The sequence below is a fragment of the Budorcas taxicolor genome, chromosome 23 (assembly GCF_023091745.1).
Source record: "Budorcas taxicolor isolate Tak-1 chromosome 23, Takin1.1, whole genome shotgun sequence".
NCBI lineage: Eukaryota > Metazoa > Chordata > Mammalia > Artiodactyla > Bovidae > Budorcas > Budorcas taxicolor.
The window spans coordinates 10,026,215-10,048,430 of record NC_068932.1 but is presented as its reverse complement, the minus strand read 5'-3'; the positions used below and the strand labels follow the sequence as shown (position 1 = coordinate 10,048,430).

At 39.9% G+C, this 22,216-nt stretch overlaps 1 protein-coding gene across 1 annotated transcript in view; it reads left to right on the top strand.

Annotated features, from left to right (window-relative positions):
* The window catches only part of RNLS (renalase, FAD dependent amine oxidase), a 282,885-nt gene that overhangs the window by 209,530 nt on the left and 51,139 nt on the right, over positions 1 to 22,216 (top strand). The window contains exon 5 of the mRNA XM_052661081.1: positions 2,558 to 2,731. Within this exon, the coding sequence (XP_052517041.1) occupies positions 2,558 to 2,731 (174 nt within the window). The remainder of the gene's footprint in view (positions 1 to 2,557; positions 2,732 to 22,216) is intronic.

Genomic DNA, 22,216 nt, shown 5'->3' with positions numbered 1-22,216 from the left:
TATTTGGAAGTGAATCTGTACAGAAATTGAGATTGTTTCAGTCAAAAGTCTTGCCTCCCTGTTCTCAGAATGAATTGTAGAGCCCCTGGAGCAGACAAGGGTGTCTAAGGTTAATCTCTGTTTCTATATAGATATCAATTACCTTTTCAAAAGGCTACCCAGTGGGATTTGCTACTTGGCAGCTTGTCTAAAAACTAGCTAAATGTACTAATGTGTGTGGCAGGGGAGGAAAAGGTCCAGTTTGGTTGTCAACCTAGTTGACCCTTCAGTTTTTGTACGAAGAAAAAAATATGTTTTTTTTTTAAAAAGGGAGAGTTTTAAGCCTTTCAGTTGCTAAAATAGCTGATTTCACAGTTTTGTTGGTTTATTTTTTTAACTGAAAAAAATGGGAAACCATGATAGCCCTCAAGCCCATAATACGTGCTCACCTGCTAGTATGAGTCTCCTTCATCTCCTCCTCTCTCTTTCTAGGGAGAATATTTTATGATTTCTGAAGATCTGTGTTTTCATAAAGAAAAGCAGTAAGCATAATATCAGGCCCCATAGCTCCAAAAGTAGGTTAAATAATAAAATGAAGCCCAGGATACGAGTGTAACAAGGCCAGTGTCAGAAGATCACTCATTTATCAAGTAATTAAATCTTTTAATAAGACTGAAAATGATGGTTAAAAGAAACAATGGCTTTTACTTCTGAGTGCAAAGTAACCAGTAATGTCAGAGGAGAAAGCAGTGCTAAAGTTCATCTTGAAGCTCAGACGTGCAGAACTGGAAGGGAAGTGTGGAAGTGATGAAGATATGCATGACTCCAGTGCAGGAATTCCTGCTTCATCTTGGCCACACAAACTTGGAAGCTGTGTAACCTAGGGCAAGTTACTTAACCTCTCTGAATCTCAGCTTCATAGTGATATAAAATTAGGGTGGCAAAATCATCTATCTTGCAGGGATTTTGTGAAGATTGAAAGAAGTCTTGGTTCTAAAAGTGTTTTGTAGCCAAGAATATGCTGTGATAATGTTAGGATTATTACTGTGCTTAAATAATTTATTGAATACCCTTCTTACCTTCTGTCTTCCTCCAAAAGCCACTTCTCTAAAGTTTAGCTAAAGTTATCCCCATCCTTCCCAGGTGGCTTCCCAGGTAGCTCTAGTGGTAAAGAATCTGCCTGTGAGTGCAGGAAAACATCAGAGACACAGGTTCGATCCCTGGGTTGGGAAGATTCCTTGGAAGAGGGCATGGCAATCCACTCCAGTATTTTTGCTTGGAGAATCCCATGGACAGAGAAGCCTGCCAGGCTACTGTCCATATGGTTGCAAAGAGTCAGACAGGACTGAAGTGACTTAGCAGCAAGAGCATCACAATCCTTGAGGTTTGCCTACTAGATTAGGATATTTTTCACCAATTAAATGAGAATTTTTCATATGTTCCATTTCTGAACTGCTTGCCTTATGCCTTCAGAATAGAACTGTGGCCTTCTCAGAGACTCAAATTATTAATGCGAGTACATGAACAAGAAGCTCCCTGAGACCCTTAAAGATAGGAAGACTGGAGATGGAGATTAAAATGTAAGCAGGGTGGGAGGGGGCATCTTTCCTTTTTCATCCCAGGATGGAACATTGTCCCATTTTCCTAAATATTTTTCTCTCTATAATAGAAAAAAATAATGAACACTTATCATATGCCATGCATTGTGATATGCATTATTCATATAATCCTCGCAACAGACTAATGCACCCTATTTTACCACTTATAGACAAGAATTATAGTTAGAATAAGTATTAATAGCTTGACCAGGGTCACCTACCTACTAAGTGGTAGAGTTGGGTTTTGAACCCAAACCTGCCTAATTCATTTCCCAGTATTTTTCCATTTTTTGATTATTTACCTCCTACATTTTAACTAATTTTGCATGTCTTGTTTGCCTTTCTATTCCTCTATACATTCCTCTTTTGTATTTTTGTAGTGAGTAGGGTAGAGGACTGTAACAAAAAAGACTAAGGCATGGTCCCTGTGCTCCAGAAACTATGCTAATTGACTGGCAGAAAGATGACAAGCAAACAGTGAATGTATGACATGGAAGAACTAAAGAGATCCATGAGATGAATCATCAGTCTCCTCCTATAACATGGGAATAATACCCACCTTGTATGGTGGTTGCTGGATAGAGTGAAATGCTCATGTTCCATGTCTGGCAAAGACCCTGGTCCACAGTAAGTGCTCCGTGAATGGGATCTATCATGTTGCAATGTTGCCAGCCAGTCCCAGGATAATTACTAGGATACAAAGCTAGAAAAACAACTTAGTGTCAGACTCAGAGACATTTTAAATGCCAGTCTAAAGAGTTTGGACCTTCAGTGCGATGAAAACGAGTGTGCCAAGGACAGTAATCATTCTGCAAAGAAATTAGAGCTGATGCTATTTTACATTACCTTTCAAAATTCATCGTGAGTGAGATGGAGTCAGTAAAAACAGTTGGAACTGATTTAAAGGAGTGTGGTATTTGATGTACTGAAAGGAAAGATGATATTTTCAAGTTTGATGCCCTGTACTTTTTCTTCCACAGTAATTAGTGAATGCCAAAGGCAGCAACTGGAGTCTGTGAGCTACTCCTCTCGCTACGCTCTGGGCCTCTTTTATGAAGCTGGCACGAAGATTGATGTCCCTTGGGCTGGGCGGTACATCACCAGTAATCCCTGCATTCGCTTCATCTCCATTGATAATAAGAAACGCAATATAGGTCAGTACCCCCATTATTTCCCTTAAATACAGTAACAATGGTGGGTGTAGATCATGAAAAATGCTGTTTAATTGAGTGTTGCCATTCTGAACAGAGCAAGCATTTAACTCCAAGCCACGGGGGATAAAATTTAATGTCACATTTGGCCAATAATAAAATACACAGTGAAACCAGCAAAGTTTTTCAGAAAATCATTCACCACATGGTTTGTATTACTTGAGTTTATGAAAATAGTGTCAGAAGGTTTAAGATTTCAAAATGGCCCAAGTTTCTATTGCTTTAATATGGATCCATCTATATGCAAATAGATCTCTCATCATTTGTTTCTTGATGGAGTTTGTTTTTTGTTTATTTGGTTTTGTTTTTAAAATTTGATGAGTACTGCTCTTTCCACTTGCCAGGCTGGATATAAAAAGTGAATTTTGCTACATTATGAAAATCCTTCACTATGATATAATTTTATTTATTTAATGTTCATCTAGAAGACTACATAAAATTACTTTGTATACAATGTAACTGAAATAATAGGTAATATGTTTCATATGAGCTTTCCTAGGATAGGAGAAAATCTACACTCCACCCTTTTTGTTGAAGATACTAAAATTAGATTTGAATTGCAAGAATAAACATAACTGATTCCTTTTGGTCATAAAGGTGAAAGCATATTCTTATTTGTAGAATTGTAGTGATCACTAAGATACTACTTTTTGTGGAAGAAACTGTAATGATCTAAAATGACTAAGTTCTTAAAAAGAATCGTCACTGCAATTTGTTATGGTGTTTTATGGTACAGTGATGGTTTCATCAAGCATTAGTTAAAAGTTTTGCCTGATAAAATCACCAACTAACATCTCTTGGCTTGCCAGAACTTTATAATGACAGAACTGGGCTGGAGTATGGTTTTTATATCAGAGCACATGATCTTAGAAAAATGTTTCTTTTATAACTTTAAACTCCCTAAGGGCTGGCCTGTTTATGTTAACATGATATCACATATATGTACAATCAGCAGTTCGTGAAATGCCCTGTAACAGCAATGGACTAACCATTTTTAACTCTACAACTGCTTTGTTTTGAGAAAAGGAAAATAGCCCTTGATCTTCTCATGTTGTATGTCAAACCTTCTGTCTGTGAGCCAGAAAGAGAGTCCTCACCAGAAACGAAATCAACCGGCACCTTGAGCTTGGACTTCCCTACGCTGGAACTGAAAGAAGTAAATGTCTGTTGTTTAAGCCATCCAGTCTATGGCAGCCCAATCTAACTGATACATTAGAAGGAAGAAGCTAGGGAGACTTTGTGACTGATTGAGTCAATAAAAGAGCAGTATCTTCAAGGACCTAGGATTTATCCATCTCTGCTCTCCTCCATTCTTTTTTTTTCTAAGAGTTTTTTCTTTTTTTAAATTTATTTATTTTAATTGGAGGCTAGTTACTTTACAGTATTGTAGTGGTTTTGCTATACATTGACATGAATCAGCCATGGGCGTACATGTATTCCCCATCCTGAACCCCCCTCCCACCACCCTCCCCATCCCATCCCTCTGGGTCATCCCAGTGCACCAGCCCTGAGCACCCTGTCTCATGCATCGAACCTGGACTGGCGATCTGTTTCACATATGATAATATACATGTTTCAGTGCTATTCTCTCAGATCATCCCACCCTCGCCTTCTCCCACAGAGTCCAAAAGACTGCTTTATACATCTGTGTCTCTTTTTCTGTCTCGCATATAGGGTTATCATTACCATCTTTCTAAATTCCATATATATGCGTTAGTATACTGTATTGGTGTTTTTCTTTCTGGCTTACTCACTCTGCATAATAATAGGCTCCAGTTTCATCTACCTCATTGGAACTGATTCAAATATATTCTTTTTAATGGCTGAGTAATATTCCATTGTGTATATGTACCACAGCTTTCTTATCCATTCATCTGCTGATGGACATCTAGGTTGCTTCCATGTCCTCGCTGTTATAAACAGTGCTGCAATGAACATTGGGGTACATGTGTCTCTTTCAATTTTGGTTTCCTTGGTGTGTATGCCCAGCAGTGGGATTGCTGGGTCATATGGCAGTTCTGTTTCCAGTTTTTTAAGGAATCTCCACACTGTTCTCCATAGTGGCTGTGCTAGGTTGCATTCCCACCAACAGTGTAAGAGGGTTTCCTTTTCTCCACACTCTCTCCAGCATTTATTGTTTGTAGATTTTTGGATAACAGCCATTCTGATCAGCGTGAGATGGAACCTCAAGCCTCAAATAGCCAAAGCAATCTTGCGAAAGAAGAATGGAACTGGAGGAATCAACCTGCCTGACTTCAGGCTCTACTACAAAGCCACAGTCATCAAGACAGTATGGTACTGGCACAAAGACAGAAATATAGATCAATGGAACAAAATAGAAAGCCCAGAGATAAATCTTCGCACCTATGGACACCTTATCTTTGACAAAGGAGGCAAGAATATACAAAGGAGAAAAGACAATCTCTTCAACAAATGGTGCTGGGAAAACTGGTCAAACACTTGTAAAAAAATGAAACTAGAACACTTTCTAACACCATACACAAAAATAAACTCAAAATAAATTAAAGATCTAAATGTAAGACCGGAAACTATAAACTCCTAGAGGAAAACATAGGCAAAATACTCTCCGACGTAAATCACAGCAGGATCCTCTATGACTCACCTCCCAGAGTAATGGAAATAAAAGCAAAAATAAACAAATGGGACCTAATTAAACCTAAAAGCTTTTGCACAACGAAGGAAACTACAAGCAAAGTGAAAAGACAGCCTTCAGAATGGGAGAAAACCACAGCAAACGAAGCAACTGACAAAGAATTAATCTCAAAAATATACAAGCAACTCCTGCAGCCCAATTCCAGAAAAATAAACGACCCAATCAAAAAGTGGGCCAAAGAACCAAACAGACATTTCTCCAAAGAAGACACACAGATGGCTAACAAACACATGAAAAGATGCTCAACGTCACTCATTATCAGAGAAATGCTCTCTTCCATTCTTAATGTTGACATCCTTAGAGAAGTGGTAGCAAGATGGCAATAACTGTTGGAGTCACATCCAAACCCAGCAACATGCTTAGGAGGAATAAGAACTGTTACTGTCTCTGTCCTTTTCTGAGATCAAGGAAATCTTTCCAGAAACCCCTCAACAGACTGTCTTGTATTATAGGTCATAATTGTGTTACAGGCCATCGTGGGTTACTCACAAGTCTGAAACCAATCACTGCCAAGCGGGGGTGGGACTACCATTACAATCCTACAGGCAAATCAAGATCTACTCCTGGAACTGGTATTAGGATCATCTTCCCTTGAGTCATATGAGTGCATGCCTGCGTGCTTAGTCAGTCAGTCATGTCCAGCTTTTCACAACCCCATGGACTCTAGCCCACCAGGCTCCTCTGTCCATGGGATTTTCCAGGCAAGAATACTGTAATGGGTTGCGCTTTACTTCTCATCCTCCAGGGGATCTTCTCCACCCAGGGATTGAATCCATGTCTCCTGAGTCTCCTGAATTGACAGGCAGATTCTTTACTGTGAAGCCACCTGGGAAACACCCCACATAAGAATAGATAGCTGAATAAAATATGAGTTTGTGGGGAAGAAAGAAGAGAATAGTGATGCTGGGTTGGCAACAAATAATTTCCATTCTCTTCAAGTAGATTCATGTCTCATGTGGAAGATAAGGTTGTAAAGTTGACACATAAAGAAAAGAATCATGCATATTCAAAATTCTCTTTGAAAATACCTGAAAACTACATGATATTTTGAAGAGTGACTTAATGTTCAGTAAATTCAGTATAGCCATTTTGCTAACATTCAATAGATTTCAGTTTATTTGGGTGAGGCCAGATGAAATTGTGAGTTTGCATTTGTAGGCCAGAGTGATATTTTCTACTGTGAAAGGTGCACAGGAAAGAAAGGAATAGCAGTCATGCAGCCTAACAGAGTAAATCGCTGGGCAAGTGGAGTAGGATGGTGAGTGAAAGTACCCACCACTACAATGCAGTAGCCAGTTTATAAAATCAGAGCTATGCAAACTTGAAAGAGTATAACATGAGAATATTAATAAATTTTCACAAGATGGGCAGCTTTTGAAATCAGGTATGTGTACAGACATGCACTCTCAGTCATGCTCAACTCTTTGCGATGCCATGGACTGTAGCCCTCCAGGCTCCTCTGTCCATGGAATTTTCCAGGCAAGAATACTGGAGAGGGTTGCCATTTCCTCCTCCAGTGGATCTTCCTGACCCAGGAATCAAACCCAAGTTTCTGGCATCTCCTGCATTGGCAGGCAGATTCTTTACCACTACTGCCATCTGGGAAGCCCTTTGAAACCATAGAAATACCAGAAAGAAAAAAACAACAACAACACTTTTTAAAATATGTAAACAATCTCACAGTTTTAAAGCTTGAGGGTCAGGTATTTGGGAACCATGTTTTTGCCAAATGGTGCACCATGGTGATGCCACTTCAGACAGCAAAGAAATACCTTCCTTCCTTTGTCAGTTTTATGAAAAATTAATTTTGGGTTTTGTAAATTTTAAATTATAGGAGGCCCCCTGTTAGCAGGAGACAAGGGTTTGATCCTTGATCCAGGTGGATCCCAGATGCAACTCAGTCCATAGCCACAACTACTGAGCCTGTGCTTTAAAGCCTGCAAGCCGCAGCTCCTGAAGCTCTCATGCCTAGAGCCTGTGCTTTGCAAGAGAGGCCACCAAAATGAGAATCCCTTGCACTACAACTAGAGAGCAGACCCCGCTCACCAACTAGAGAAAAGCCCCTTTAACAGTGATGACCCAGCATAGCCAAAAATAAACAAATAAATTTAAACAATTTTTTCTCACTCTCTGGGGCCAGGGTGCTAAGTATATCTATTTGAATTCACATGATATCAATGTCCATATAATGTAACTCCACTCAGTTTTATTTGTACTGGTATTTAAGTAGACCAGTAAGAATTGTCTCTGTATGTTACTAACGCTACCCAACTCCAGCCTTTATTTGGGGGTGTTTGATTGAACCAAAAATCAATACTATAAATACACGTACTTAACAAAAGAAGGGGTAGGGAAGCAACAAAATAGACAAAGGGTGGCAGAGTCGAGCTCACAAACTAAAGTCTGCTGTCAAGTTTTGGAGAGAGCCAGAGGGTAAAGGGTTAGTGGCCCAAGCCTGACAAAGGTCAAGAATAACCACTTGTCCAGTGTCAGAAATAGACAGTACACTAACCAGAAACAAAAGTCTCCTTGGGAAAAGAGGAGCTAATGCCAAGCATTAGACCCACCCCAGTGCTTATGAGTACGACTCAACATACCTAGGATTGTGCTTTCCAAAATATGTTCTAAGCAACATCAGTTCCTTGATATGCTCTTTAGGAGGGGACTCTGTCATCAAGTGTGCAAAATGCTACTGGCTTTACCCCTATTTTAGAAAATCTCAGTACCTATTATCCTATTAAAAGACATGCCTGTAGAAAAGACACCTTCTCACCTTACAAAGCACAAATGGTGACATCAAGTCAGACTTTTCCAAGTGTGTGCTGGGGAACGATTTCTGTGGGATATTAGCACGTTTGGTGCCTAAATAAAATATTCCATGGTTAGGTATCTTGAAGTCATCTGACTTGATGTCCCCATTTTTACTTCATACCTGAGCAGGAATTGTAGGCCAGATGAGAGGATGTGTAAGTCTAGTCCTAAAGTCTTCAGTGGGAAGATACTGAGTCTTTTAGAGGTAGAAGAAGACTTGTTGCAGATAAACTCAAAACTTGGTGGGGGTTGTAACTGGAGACAATTTAGGTTGAAATACAGTCTGAAATAAGGTAATATTAATTATCATTAATGGCTTCCCTGGTGGCTCAGTGGTAAAAAAAAACCTGCCTACCAATGCAGGCAACTCAGGTTCAATCCATTGGGAAGATCCTCAGCAGACAGAAATGGTAACCCACTGCAGTATTCTTTCCTGAAGAATCCCATGGTCAGAGGAGCCTGGCAGGCTACAGTCCATGAGGTCACAAAAGAGCTGGACATGACTTAACAACTTAACAACAATTATCATTAACATGGATAATTTTTTATATTATCAGTAAGATTATCATTGTGGGAAGAATTTGAAAGACTCAGATTCAAATTCTTACTCTGAAACATGATAATGATGTGATCTTGTATGACCCTTGTTTTGTAGCATTAGTTTTTGTAACAAACACACAAAAAGTTGAGTGGTCTGAGCATAACAGAAGTTTGATTCTTATTCCCTTAAGACCCAGACAGATGTTTATGATTAATGGGTAGCTTTCATCAGAGAGGTTATTCAGAGACCCAGACTCCTTCCATCTGTTGACTCTGCCAACTTCATCAGGTGGCTTACAGAGTCACTGTGCTCATAGAAATCAAGTCAGTGGTTAAGAAAAAGAACAGGAGAGCAAACAGGGCACTTGTAGCACACCTCAGGAGGGCTTACATCCTGTTGGTTACATGACCACACCTGTTTGGAAGGGAAGCTGGAATTGTAGTCTACCCATGTGAGGAACCAGAGATGAAATTGCCAACATCCGCTGGATCATGGAAAAAGCGAGAGAGTTCCAGAAAAACATCTATTTCTGCTTTATTGACTATGCCAAAGCCTTTGACTGTGTGGATCACAACAAACTGTGGAAAATTCTGAAAGAGATGGGAATACCAGACCACCTAACCTGACTCTTGAGAAATCTGTATGCAGGTCAGGAAGCAACAGTTAGAAGTGGACATGGAACAACAGACTGGTTCCAAATAGGAAAAGGAGTACGTCAAGGCTGTATATTGTCACCCTGCTTATTTAACTTACATGCAGAGTACATCATGAGAATCACTGGGCTGGAAGAAGCACAAGCTGGAATCAAGATTGCCAGGAGAAATATCAATAACCTCAGATATGCAGATGACACCACCTTTATGGCAGAAAGTGAAGAGGAGCTAAAAAGCCTCTTGATGAAAGTGAAAGTGGAGAGTGAAAAAGTTGGCTTAAAGCTCAACATTCAGAAAATGAAGATCATGGCATCTGGTCCCATCACTTCATGGGAAATAGATGGGGAAACAGTGGAAACAGTGTCAGACTTTATTTTTTGGGGCTCCAAAATCACTGCAGATGGTGACTGCAGCCATGAAATTAAAAGATGCTTACTCCTTGGAAGAAAAGTTATGAGCAACCTAGATAGCATATTGAAAAGCAGAGACATTACTTTGCTGACTAAGGTCCGTCTCATCAAGGCTATGGTTTTTCCTGTGGTCATGTATGGATGAGAGAGTTGGACTGTGAAGAAGGCTGAGCACCAAAGAATTGATGCGTTTGAACTGTGGTGTTGAAGACTCTTGAGAGTCCCTTGGACTTCAAGGAGATCCAACCAGTCCATTCTGAAGGAGATCAACCCTGGGATTTCTTTGGAGGGAATGATGCTAAAGCTGAAGCTCCAGTACTTTGGCCACCTGATGCAAAGAGTTGACTCATTGGAAAAGACTTTGATGCTGGGAGGGATTGGGGGCAGGAGGAGAAGGGGACGACAGAGGATGAGATGGCTGGATGGCATCACGGACTCGATGGACATGAGTCTGAGTGAACTCTGGGAGTTGGTGATGAACAGGGAGGCCTGGGCGTGCTGCGATTCATGGGGTTGCAAAGAGTCGGACACGACTGAGCGACTGAACTGAACTGAACTGAACATGTATGTAGGAAGAGTGAAAAAGCAAGTTGATGAACATCTAGCAAGTTTCTGCTACAGCACTTAACATAAATCTTTCTGTGAAAAAGGTTCATTAGACCTACATAAATGGTAAGTAGATTTCAACACAAGTGCCAGTCATTCAACAGACAGTCATTACCTGGGGCAGAAACTAAGAGCAATTCCATGGTTGGCTCTGGACTCAGTAGAAAATGACTTTACCAACAACTGGCAATGTGTGTCATGCAGAGGGCGTAGGGAGCAGTGGGATAAGTGATATACATTTATATCCTATATAGAAACAGACTCCTGTGTGTTTCTCCTTTACTCTCACTCTACTATCACACTCACAACACTTCTGACACCAGAGGTGTGGGTTTTCCACACCTCAAGCAATTCTGCGACACCTACTTGATGCCCTACAAGTCAATTCAGTTCTGACACTGTCTTTAAGGAGTTAGCAGCAGAGCTCACAGGCAAAGGGTTCAATCCCACAAGGCTGCCTCCACTTCAAATATCACTTCAGATCGCACATTTCAAGATGTCAATCATTGTTCCCATGACCCCTCCTTGTATTTGATAAGTTGCTAGTACGGGTCACAGAACTTGGGGAAATACTTACTTATACTTACTGGTTTATGGTATAATGAAGGATAAGATGGGCTTCCCAGGTGGCACTAGTGGTAAAGAACCCAGCTGCCAATGCAGGAGACATAAGAGGCATGGGTTCAATCCCTGGGTTGGGAAGATTCCCCTAGAGGAGGGTATGGCAACCCACTCCAGTATTCTTTCCTGGAGAATCCCATGAACAGATGAGCCTGGCAGGCTACAGTCCAAACAGTCACAAAGATTTGGATATGACTGAAGTGACTGAGCACACACTCACACACACACACACACACACACACACACACAGGATATAATATAGCACACACCAGATAAAGAGGTACACAAGGGAGGTCCAGGAGGGTCCTATGAACAGGACTGTCTCTCCCTGAGGAGTTGGGATGTACACCTCCAGGAAAGATGTGTTCACTAGAAGCCCTCTGAACCACATACTATTGAGAGTTTTATGGAGGCTTCAACATGTAGGCATGATCGATCATAAACTCAAATATAGCTCCTTTGCCTTCCTGGAGGATAAGGAGTGGGGCTGAAAGTTCTAGGTTTATAATCATGGCTTGGTCTTTCTGGTGACCAACCCTCATCCTGAAGCCAACCAGGAGCCCACCAAGAGATGTTTCATTAGAACAAAGACACTTCTGTCAGCCAGGAAATTCCAAGGGATTTAGGAGCTTTGGAACAGAGCTCCAGAGCTATATATAACTCAGAACTATATATATAGTTTTATACCCCTAAGAAGATCTGAGTCCTTCCCAGCATCTTATATTTGGAGTCAAATTGGCCAGGAGTCAAACTTCCTATATTGAACTCAGTTCTACCACTTACTAGCTATGTATGACCTTGGATAAATTACTTAATCTGTCTGCTCACTTATCAATAGAATGAGGAAAATAATACCAACCCTAAAAGGCTGAAGATGGCTCAAACATATGAAGAGCTTCATATAACACTCAGCAAATAATGTCCATTCCTATGTACCTAATATTATAATTAATAATTCCAATCTCTAATTTAGATATTATATTCTCCAAAGCAAAGGGCATAAATATTAAAAGTCTAACTTAAGTGAATGCAACCCTATGTTACCAGGACAGATAGGAGTTGGGGTGGCTTAAATAAATAAAATATGACTCGCCGTCAAATAATTGGTCAGAATTTTAGCATCCTTCTCTGTTCACCATCTAAAAGAATGTTAATGACCACGAAGAAATTAATAGTTTGCAGCTCTAGAAATGTGATGTCCAATGACCATAATTACATGGCATTAGTATCTCATTAGAGGAAACAATCCGACTCATCCAAAAAGAAAACAAGTGAACAGACTTATTCATGGCATGGAATTTGTACATGCAAGAGTTGTATTGTTAGGATCCTTGAGTAACAAACAGTAATATAATGTATTTAAAGGCTCTTTTACAAGAGATACAGAAAGATTATTCCATATAGCTGTTTGTTATATCAACTCTATAAAAGATAAGAACATAATACAATGTTCTGTAAATAATTGAAGTAGGCTTGGGGTCATAAACCCAATCACCTTATGTTCACTTGGGCTTCCTTAGACAGTAAAGAATCTGCCTGCAATGCAGGAGACTTGGGTTTGATCCCTGGGCCAGGAAGATCTCCTGGAGAATGGAATTGCCACTCTCTCCAGCATTCTTGCCTGGAGAATTCCATGGACAGAGGAGCCTGGAAGAGTCGGACACAACTGAGTGACTAACACTTTCACTACTTTACTGTGTTAAGAGGAGAGGTCATGATTATTCTAACTAAGCAATAGCCATGCAGTTGACAACGTGAAATGTCTGCTTTTGCATTTGAAACACTATGGAGTTAATTGTCCTTAAACTTTCAGAAAATGCAGTCCAGATAGTTAACACTTTCTAAGTAGAACAAAAAAAGGAAAAGGGAAAGAAAACATGGCGGGAAGGAAAAGAAAAGAACTGTGACGATGAAAATCCATCAGGTTTCCAGTTCAGACTGTTGTTTTAAAATATCAATTCCAGAAACTGAGCTTGCAGATAAAATAGTAATCACCATCTTAAAATAGCAAGCAGTAACCAGTTACAAAATTCATAATATTGTATCTTTTGTGTCATAGACATAATCATTTGTAATTCAATTATGTAACTGATGCTGTCCATATACATCTGTTAAGGCAGTTTAATAAACAGCAGTCAAGTACTAATTACAAATATCCATCTCACTGTTGCAATGCCACAGAGTATCACATGATTGTAATATCCAATCTTGAGATGTTCTCTCAGGAAGAAAAAATATATATATGTATGTGTATGCATATATATGTATGTATACATATATGTGTGTGATGTATGAATGTACTTATATAAAATGGTGTACATGTATATACATTAAAATGAGTTATGGTATGCTGTCATTTAAGGTAACTGGTACAAATTATAAAATAGATGGATCTTATTTCACATAACATTTGCCACTTTGAAAATCAAAAATGGATTTTTTTAGAAAATGAAATAATTCATTTTGTAAGGAGAACATTTGCACACAAAGTAAAAACAAAATGATCCCTTTCAACTTCTGATTTCCCTATCAGGCTATCCTCAATGGGAAAGATTTACATTCATGATAACACTTGTCCTCCCACTTGCCAAGCAAGTGAACTCAGTATGAAAATCAGTGCCAGAGCCAGAAAGTGGGAATGTGGAAAGTGGAAAATGTTATATATAAATATATAACAACAAAATTAAACCTTAAAAATATTCTAAGGAGTATATTACTGGGAAAAAAATTTTATGAGCGTTTCTTTCAGGAAAAATTGAATTCACAAATATTTTATATATATGTTCTCCATTCTCAGTCTATTCAGTCAAAGAAGTATTTACAAATGTGTACTGGATGCCTCTGTTTTCTGGGCAGTGTGCTAGGAAATGAGGATGCTATAGACTCTGCCATCACGAAACAACATTTTACAAAGTTTACTCAAATGAGAAATTTTGAAAGAAATCAATACGTAAGGCTTTGTTGGACTAGTGACTTGAAGTCAACTAAGTTTTTCCTGTGGTCATGTATGGATGTGAGAGTTGGACTGTGCAGAAGGCTGAGCACCAAGGAATTGATGCTTTTGAACTGTGGTGTTGGAGAAGACTCTTGAGAGTCCCTTGGACTGCAAGGAGATCCAACCAGTCCATTCTGAAGGAGATCAACCCTGGGATTTCTTTGGAAGGAATGATGCTAAAGCTGAAACTCCAGTACTTTGACCACCTCACATGAAGAGTTGACTCATTGGAAAAGACGCTGATGGTGGGAGGGACTGGGGGCAGGAGGAGAAGGGGACAACAGAGGATGAGATGGCTGGATGGCATCACTGACTCGATGGACATGAGTCTGACTGAACTCCGGGAGTTGGTGATGGACAGGGAGGCCTGGCATGCTGCGATTCAGGGTCGCAAAGAGTGGGACACAACTGAGCAACTTAACTGACTGAAGAGTCCTCATAAATATAAATGGTTGCACTGATATATATGTTACAGAGAGCATCAACTCACGTGTATGATCAAAACTGGGGAGAGTCATGTTGCCTCATGGCAATATTATGATCATTTTTAAGGATGCTTAAGACCTAGGATCTTTTGTCAACACAAGCCTAACAATCTTCTTTCTTTAGATGAGGAAATGAAAGATGGAGACTATGGAACATTTCAATTCATGAAAATATTAGAAGCTTTAGCATGGCCTATTATTTAACTTTCTCCTGGAGCGGCTAAAAAATTCAATTAATGCAAATAGTAAGTCATGAAATGTCCAGGAAGCAGTGAACAAAAGTGTAAAGGAAGTCTGGAGTCTACAGTTGCCTGGCATTTCTGTGAACAAACTGCAGATGTATATAGCATCCACACTAAGAAGAGAATCTTCCACTGTGTATGTGTAGGTCCCTTGCTGTGCCAGCATTCCAGCTTTGTGTTCTGCCTGCCCTTGAAAGCAGTGTTTTCACTTGTGGCATCGGCCTAAACTTGTGGCTCTCAGGCTGAGATTGACAAAAGACCTTCAGGCTGGCCAAGAGTTGGTCCAAAACACAAGACTCAGGTGTTTTGGTGACTGAGTGTAGTTTGGATCTGCTATTAAGGAGAGAAAACGAGAATGAGAATCAGATGACTGTATGTAATGAATAAATACATGGATCTGCATGGGGATGACCCAGAGAGATGTTATGGGGAGGGAGGTGGGAGGGGGGTTCATGTTTGGGAACACATGTAAGAATTAAAGATTTTAAAATTAAAAAAAATAAAATAAAATAAAATAACATGGATCTGAAATTTACAGGTTATAGATGAGAGTAACAGAAAAACTGAGAGGGTGCTATCACTGTGGCCAATTAAGAGAAGAAACAGCAAAAGAAAACCCTCTTTTGGCTTTGTAAGGAGATGAGGAAGGCCAGTGTACATGAACAAGGGAAAAATCACTGGAGGTGCACAGGTGGGAATCGCCACAGTCCATCTGACCCCTTCACTAACAATGGTCAGGTGACTTAGTAAGTAGCTATCATCTAAGGGAGGCACTGCTACATTCAATGTAATGCCATCTAATTTTTGCTATTTATAATTATGATCTTTTTAAGTGATGGCTCTTCTGTCTGCCAAGTACCTAGGGAGAGGTTAAAATTCCAGTTTGGGAGTAAAAACAAGGAGAGCTAAATTGTTTTGCCTAATTGAGGGGAAAATTTCTGATATTCTTTGACTAGGAGAAGGGCAAAGAGCAAAGAAGAGAAAAAAGAAAGAGAAAACTAGACAGTGTGGGGCTCTGGTTTGACCTGAGAGGTTGCAATGTAGTCTGTTACTCATTTGCTATCTAACTTATTTTGTGGACACCCCTATGAATTTCTACCTCCCCAACATAGTTCTGGATTGAACAATTGTTTTAACGGATGTGTGCTTTTTACTGGAGAGTTGCTTTATAAATCAACATAGTCCAGGCACTTTTTGGAAGATTTAGCATGAAAAGAGTTAGGAACTTGATGGCTTCTTCAGGTTAGTTCCTGTGCAGAAAATTGGAGTCTGCTCTATGTATGGAAAACCTCACATCTATTTGAGAACCTTATTTTGAATCCAGACAGAATTCCTCATCCCCTGGACCTCAAATAAAGCAAGCTCAACTTACTGTTTCCATGATACCTGCAACCAAGTCAGTCTGTTGAGAGTGAGAGAGCTGGAAATTGGGAAGAGGCTTTCTCTGTGGGACTAAACAGTTTCGAAGTCTCTTGAAGTTAAGTCTTGACTGCAGCCTGAAGTGAAGCCTGTCAACACCCTGGGTTGTAAGCCAGAGCTCAAAATGATGTGCTCTGCTCTGCTTCCCAGACAAGAGCCTGGTTTTCATCATTCTGGAGGCATCTCAAAACCTTTGCAAGTTGAGAACAGTCTTGTAAAACTGTGTAACTCTCAGACAGCTTGTGAGCCTCAGGTCCTGGGAGACAATAAAGACTTGTTGAGCTGGATGAGAGCTTGACAAGTCTTCCTTCTGTTCCATTTTTAGCTGGGACTGCAGCACTGTCCCAAAGAGATGGAAACTTTTCTTTGCCTAGAGCTCTCTCAAGAAAGATTTCACCATTTTTCTCACCGCCAAGAATTCTTTCTCAGATCAATCTAAATGTCTCATGGGCTAAAGAATTGATATGCCCTGTTTTCAGAGCCTGCTGCTTTCTCTAGATTAGAAGCTCTATCCTTTGGTGGGAATTCATGCCACTGTCTATCCCACACCCTATCCATCAACTGATCCCTCTTATCTTCATCAAGATTGAAAATAAGAGATAGACACTAACATCGCAGCCTAGCAGGAATGTGTATTTGGTGCTCAGGAAATAAGGACGACTGGTCGTCCTTAATGCAGCTCCAAGATGCCCTTCCCTTGTCCCAAAATAAACGCTGAGAATGAATGCTTCAGCACTGGTCACCCGCTTAGCAGGCAAGGCAAAGCAGTGACTAGTCAGCAAATTGTTCATCCCTGAGACAGCCTAGGTATCTGTGACCACTGCCCTTTAACTCATATGAAATGAATGACCTCTTTAGTTGCCAAATCTGGAAGCCTTAGAATGTCAACTCTTAGTATGTCAACTCTTGGTAATTAGAATGATCAGAAACCTCTTATGGAGACTCTGTCCCATGCCTATAACATCGGGAATATTTGACTACTTAGTATCACAGGTATTGCCAGTAAGACATGGAAATTTTGACAAATTCTCTTCCCAAAGAGGTTCAAGTATTCTTGGTAACAGGTTTACTTTGGTCTCTGGGGAATATGCATCTGCTTTGAGTGATGCCCTGTAACACAGACCTTGATTTCCAAGGTTACACTTCAAAGGATCCACTGTTCTTTTTGTGAAAGATTTAAAAAAAAAAAAAAGTGGTTAAAGAACTGCGCTCCAGCTGAGATATTTAACTTAGAAAATTTGCGATAAGCTCTGCGAATGTGCCATTTCTCGTCCATGGCTTAGCGGTTATCTCTTTTTTTATGTCACAATGGCATTAAAATGATATCATGCATAGGAATTTTGCCACAAATGAGTTTATATTAACCCAAATTTGGTGAATGGTGAATTCCTTATTGTATAATTCATTATTTGATTTTTATTATCATGGATGGTGAAAAATAGCCAGTATTATTATCCAGCATGGTTTGATTACATGGACTTTGCAATCACACAGACCTAGTTTCAAATTATAACTCGATACTTAGGATTAGGTTGAACTATATTATATTGCTGCCTTTGTAATTTAAAATGGTCAAATAACAGCAAGCATTTTCATGTGATTCAGCCTAATAGCTCTGTGACCATGAGTTGTTATGCCCAAGTCTCGAAATCTCCCAATGACCACCAGGGAACTGATATCCAATGCAAAAGCAAGAGTTTTTATTACCAAGCTTGAGCTGGGGCTCCCACCAGTACCGATGCAGCAGCTATAGGGAAGTGCCCCGGGTCTTGGATTACATTGCTTATATAGGGAGTATACATTGAAAAAAGGATTTCTAGGTAGGGGAAGGTCTGATTGGTCACTTTCTTTTGAAGGGTTGTGTGTTGGTTCTTGTTCCCTATTGTCTAGGTAGACCACAAGTTCCTGAGTCTTAAGTCAGGAGATTTTGGTATGGGGTCCGATTGGCTCATGGGCAGTGGGGTGAGGTAAGGAAATTTCCAAACACTCTTGGATTTCCAAAGGCTCTTTTCCCGGAACCTTACAAAATGGAGTTTTTCTGTTAACAAAACGGAGTAGCTTAGATTCTTCACTCCCCCCTTCTCTAGGATCCAGGACAGACCCAATCACGGGTCTGGGGTCAGCTCTATATTGTCTCCCGCTAAGGGGACCGTTGGCAAGGCCGTATATTGGGATCTGCGCACCGTGAGCTGCACCGCGTTGCTGCGGCTTTTAATGAAGGCCACCAATTAGTTTAGTAAGCATGGCCTGAGAGTGAGTATCAGTAACAAGATAATCAGGGGCCCCACCAAGGAGGATATGAGAGTTGTGAACCAGAGGGATGAGTTGAACCAGGATTCAAACCAATTTTGAGACATTTCTCTTTCTCTTTTTCTCTGACTCCGTCCTTTTCTTATCTTGGCCAGGGACTCCCTGACTAACCCCGAGTGGTTCACATAAAAACAACATTCCTCCCCTAACGCAGCACATAGGCCCCCTGAGAGACTTCATACTCAAGATACTTCTTGGGAATTGGGGCGGAGGTCTCTTTCTTCTGTAACTTCTTCCTGCTGTGCGTGGGCATAGGCCTGCCTAGCAGAGCAGAAGTCTCTCCCTACCTGATCTAAGTTGGGGTTTTCCACATCTGAAACCAGCTTCCACCCTCGTAGTAACAGCAATTTAGTTGGCCCCTCTCAGAGATGAAATAGACAAGGGCCAGACAGGAGACCTAACAGGATGGTCATCTCTGGTCCCTGGAAACAGAAGGCAACATTTGGGGTGAGGGTTGCCGGGTTTGTGACCCCTTCTGATTGGTTGGTGGTGAGACAACAGAGCTGTGCTCCAGGAATCTTGTGTTCAGTCTGAAGTTACCATCTTCCACCTGGGTGGGGGCTCAAAGACATTGTTATGCATATTTCTTTGAGTAGGAACCAGGACTCTTGTCTGGAGGCTGTACCAACCTTTGATTGTTTCTGTTTTTGTATCCCCTCCCTTCCCTGATTAGCAATTGTTTGAATCCATGCTTTGGAATTCAGGGAAGGCCAAGGAGGTTGAACAAAGTCTATATCCTACAGACAAGAAATAGAGAACACAGAACAGATCTGTACTTCAGAGCCCCGCAGAGTCCCGCTCAGTTTTAATTTTAGGGAAATAGGCAACTATGACTGTGATAACTTCCTGTCAAAATGGGGCATAGGACTGCCCCAGCTTGGAGTATAGACACTGAATTGAAAGTATTTCTGAGTTCCAAGTTCTAGATCTGAGTCTTGTATGATTAAAATCCTAATCCCTTGGTCTGCCATTTTGGTGTAACAGAGCCAGTTAGAAGTAATTGGAGGAGTGATAACTGGAATTTATTAGACAAAATGAATCTCATTTCTCTTTAGAAGAATAGGCCTGAAACCCAGTCTGGTCCTGGCACTTCAGGGAGACTTGTAGCCCTGTAGCCAGTTGCCTAGTTTTATAAAAAGTAAGATTACTAGCTTCCTGCAGACATTGTTTTGAAAATGGTGGCATCCAAGCCTGACACGACTCAGAAAACTCAAGTGTTTTTAGCAATACAAGGTCTAATCTGAAAGTACGCCCATAGCATCACCTAGTTATTTCCCAGGATATCTGAACCATAGCTACTCTATTTTGACTTTTAATTGTAAACTTTTCCTTAATACCCAAAGCAGATTTCACCATTAATGATGTCAGTGTTTCTCTAGGTACGAGAAGATGCAAAAATTGGGACTCATAAAATCTTCTCCTAAAAAGATCTAACTATCTAAAGGTCTGTTCTGCCAGTTTTTCCCAGAGCACAGAGTGCCTCATTCCTGATTTTCACCCTGAACTCCTTTCAGGGGTGTTGAAAGTCAGCAGTTGCAGCGGCCATGATTTAATCTTTGTAGATGCAGATGGTGAGTGTCAGTCTTCAGTTGGCAGAGCCCTTTTTGCTCATAAACTTGACCATGATTATGAGAGGGGCACTTCATGACCATTTTATCCCATGGTGCTGAGAATGTCCATTCTCAGGTTTGGCAAAGATTCTGTTGACAGGCCACTCAATGTGCCATGACTGGACTAGGCCATAAAACAGGATCCAAAATTCTCTGGACCACCTGTCTTACTAGCTTCTTGGTCCAGTAAATATTCCCTCTTGTTGCTTCTTGCCATATCTAGAGTTACACTGTTACCATCATCGATCTCATGTGGGACTATATATTATCCTATTAGAGGCCTCACACACACATTTGACAGTGTAAGAAACAGCAATTTTGTAAAACAGGTGAAATACAAATAACATAGCCAGCAGTATTAGTAAAGTCACAAGTAAGACTTATGTTAAGAACTTCCATTAGATGTAGCCCAGTATATCTCAGGTCATCTGCACAGTGACCTGAATATGACTATAATTTTTTTTTAAGTAAATTTTCTCAGGGCCAATCAGTTAGAGTCTGGTAATAGAGAAATTTACCAAGGTAACCCAGAACTAGACACAGGTAATTGGCCACAAACCCAACAACTGGATTGATTTTTAAAACTAGCATAGGATCAGGCCAATGATAGAAAAGCATTTGACTTATATGCAAAGGTCTAAGAAGTCAAGAAAACATAAATGATCATACGAATCAGGTCCCGCATCTCGGGGAAGCTGTCTCCCTCTGATGTCGTCGTCTTCTCATCCTGGTGTAGTGTAGTTTCTCCTGATAAAAAAAAGTCCTTCCATCCATGTTGGAGACAGTCCCTTAAATTATGTCTTTTTCCAGTCCTGGTTGCAGGTCATGAGGCATCTGATCTTCATCCAAAGATAGATTACTGAGATAAGCTTCAGAAACAAACTTAGGGTGTTCTTCAAGAATTCAATTAAATTTTACATTAATATCACATAACATCAAAGAACTGTCTAAGAGATGAGTCTTACTAGATGCAGACCTCCATTAACAAACTGGGATTTAACATTTTGAAATATCTTTTTCTCCTTAAAGTTACCCTTATTTTTATTAAATATAACCAAATTAAGGCTAGTTTGTTTGCAAAATAGGTCTGTTCTCACTAATTTTGGTCTGATGGTTTTTATAACCATAATTGATTATAGGCTTTTTATTTTGCTGAAACATTTATAGAGTCTCAGACTGAACTTTTAAAATAAAACAGGGCTGGGAAACTCACACCAAAGGCTTATCACAGATTTTGCCTAACAAATCTAGGTGAATTCTTCCCTTTTTTAAGGTCTCAAAAATTTCTTGAGATTTTTGTACCCATGAGATAACCTTCCTAACTCATTTGATAAACTTACTGGAAACCTAAGAACTTCCAATTTTTGGAGGAGTCAGATAGAAAATATAATTGTTTTGTTTATAATGTTTAATTTTACCAAAGTATTGTCATAGTTAGTTTGAGAGGAAGATTTTCCCTACTCCCTGAAAACATAAGATTCAAACCCATAATTTTTCAGATAGAAACCATAAAAGTTATAAGCATATTCACTGGTTCATTCAGTCCTTTTGTTAACTTTTGTGAAGTCATCAGGTTTTCCATTAAAAGGCCAGGACATATCAGAATGTTAAAAAAACCCATATAATTTCTAGGATATCTGTATTAGTAATTTTGCCATACATTATAACATGAGCATGAGTGGATTTATTATTCATTTGATAATCTTTTCCATGTAATTTAACCAACTAGATAAACACAGTTTAATATCAATCTTTGGGATGTTCCAGGGGCCCTCTGAAGCACCCCAAAGTTAGCTAGAGATCAAAAGAACTTCAGAAGAGTTCTATTTAGGAAGTTTTATCAAAAAGATCAATTAAAAGGGTTTAGAACATTTGGTCAGATTTAGTCAGTGTTGATGGGTGTATCACCTATCTTGTTGATATGTCACAATGGGCCTAAATACCAAGGCTCAAGGTCTAGTGAAAGTCAGCTCTGCCATCGTGGACCTAGTTGACTCTAATTTCCTTGTTGACAAACTTGTAACAGATATAATATTTAATTTATATTAAAC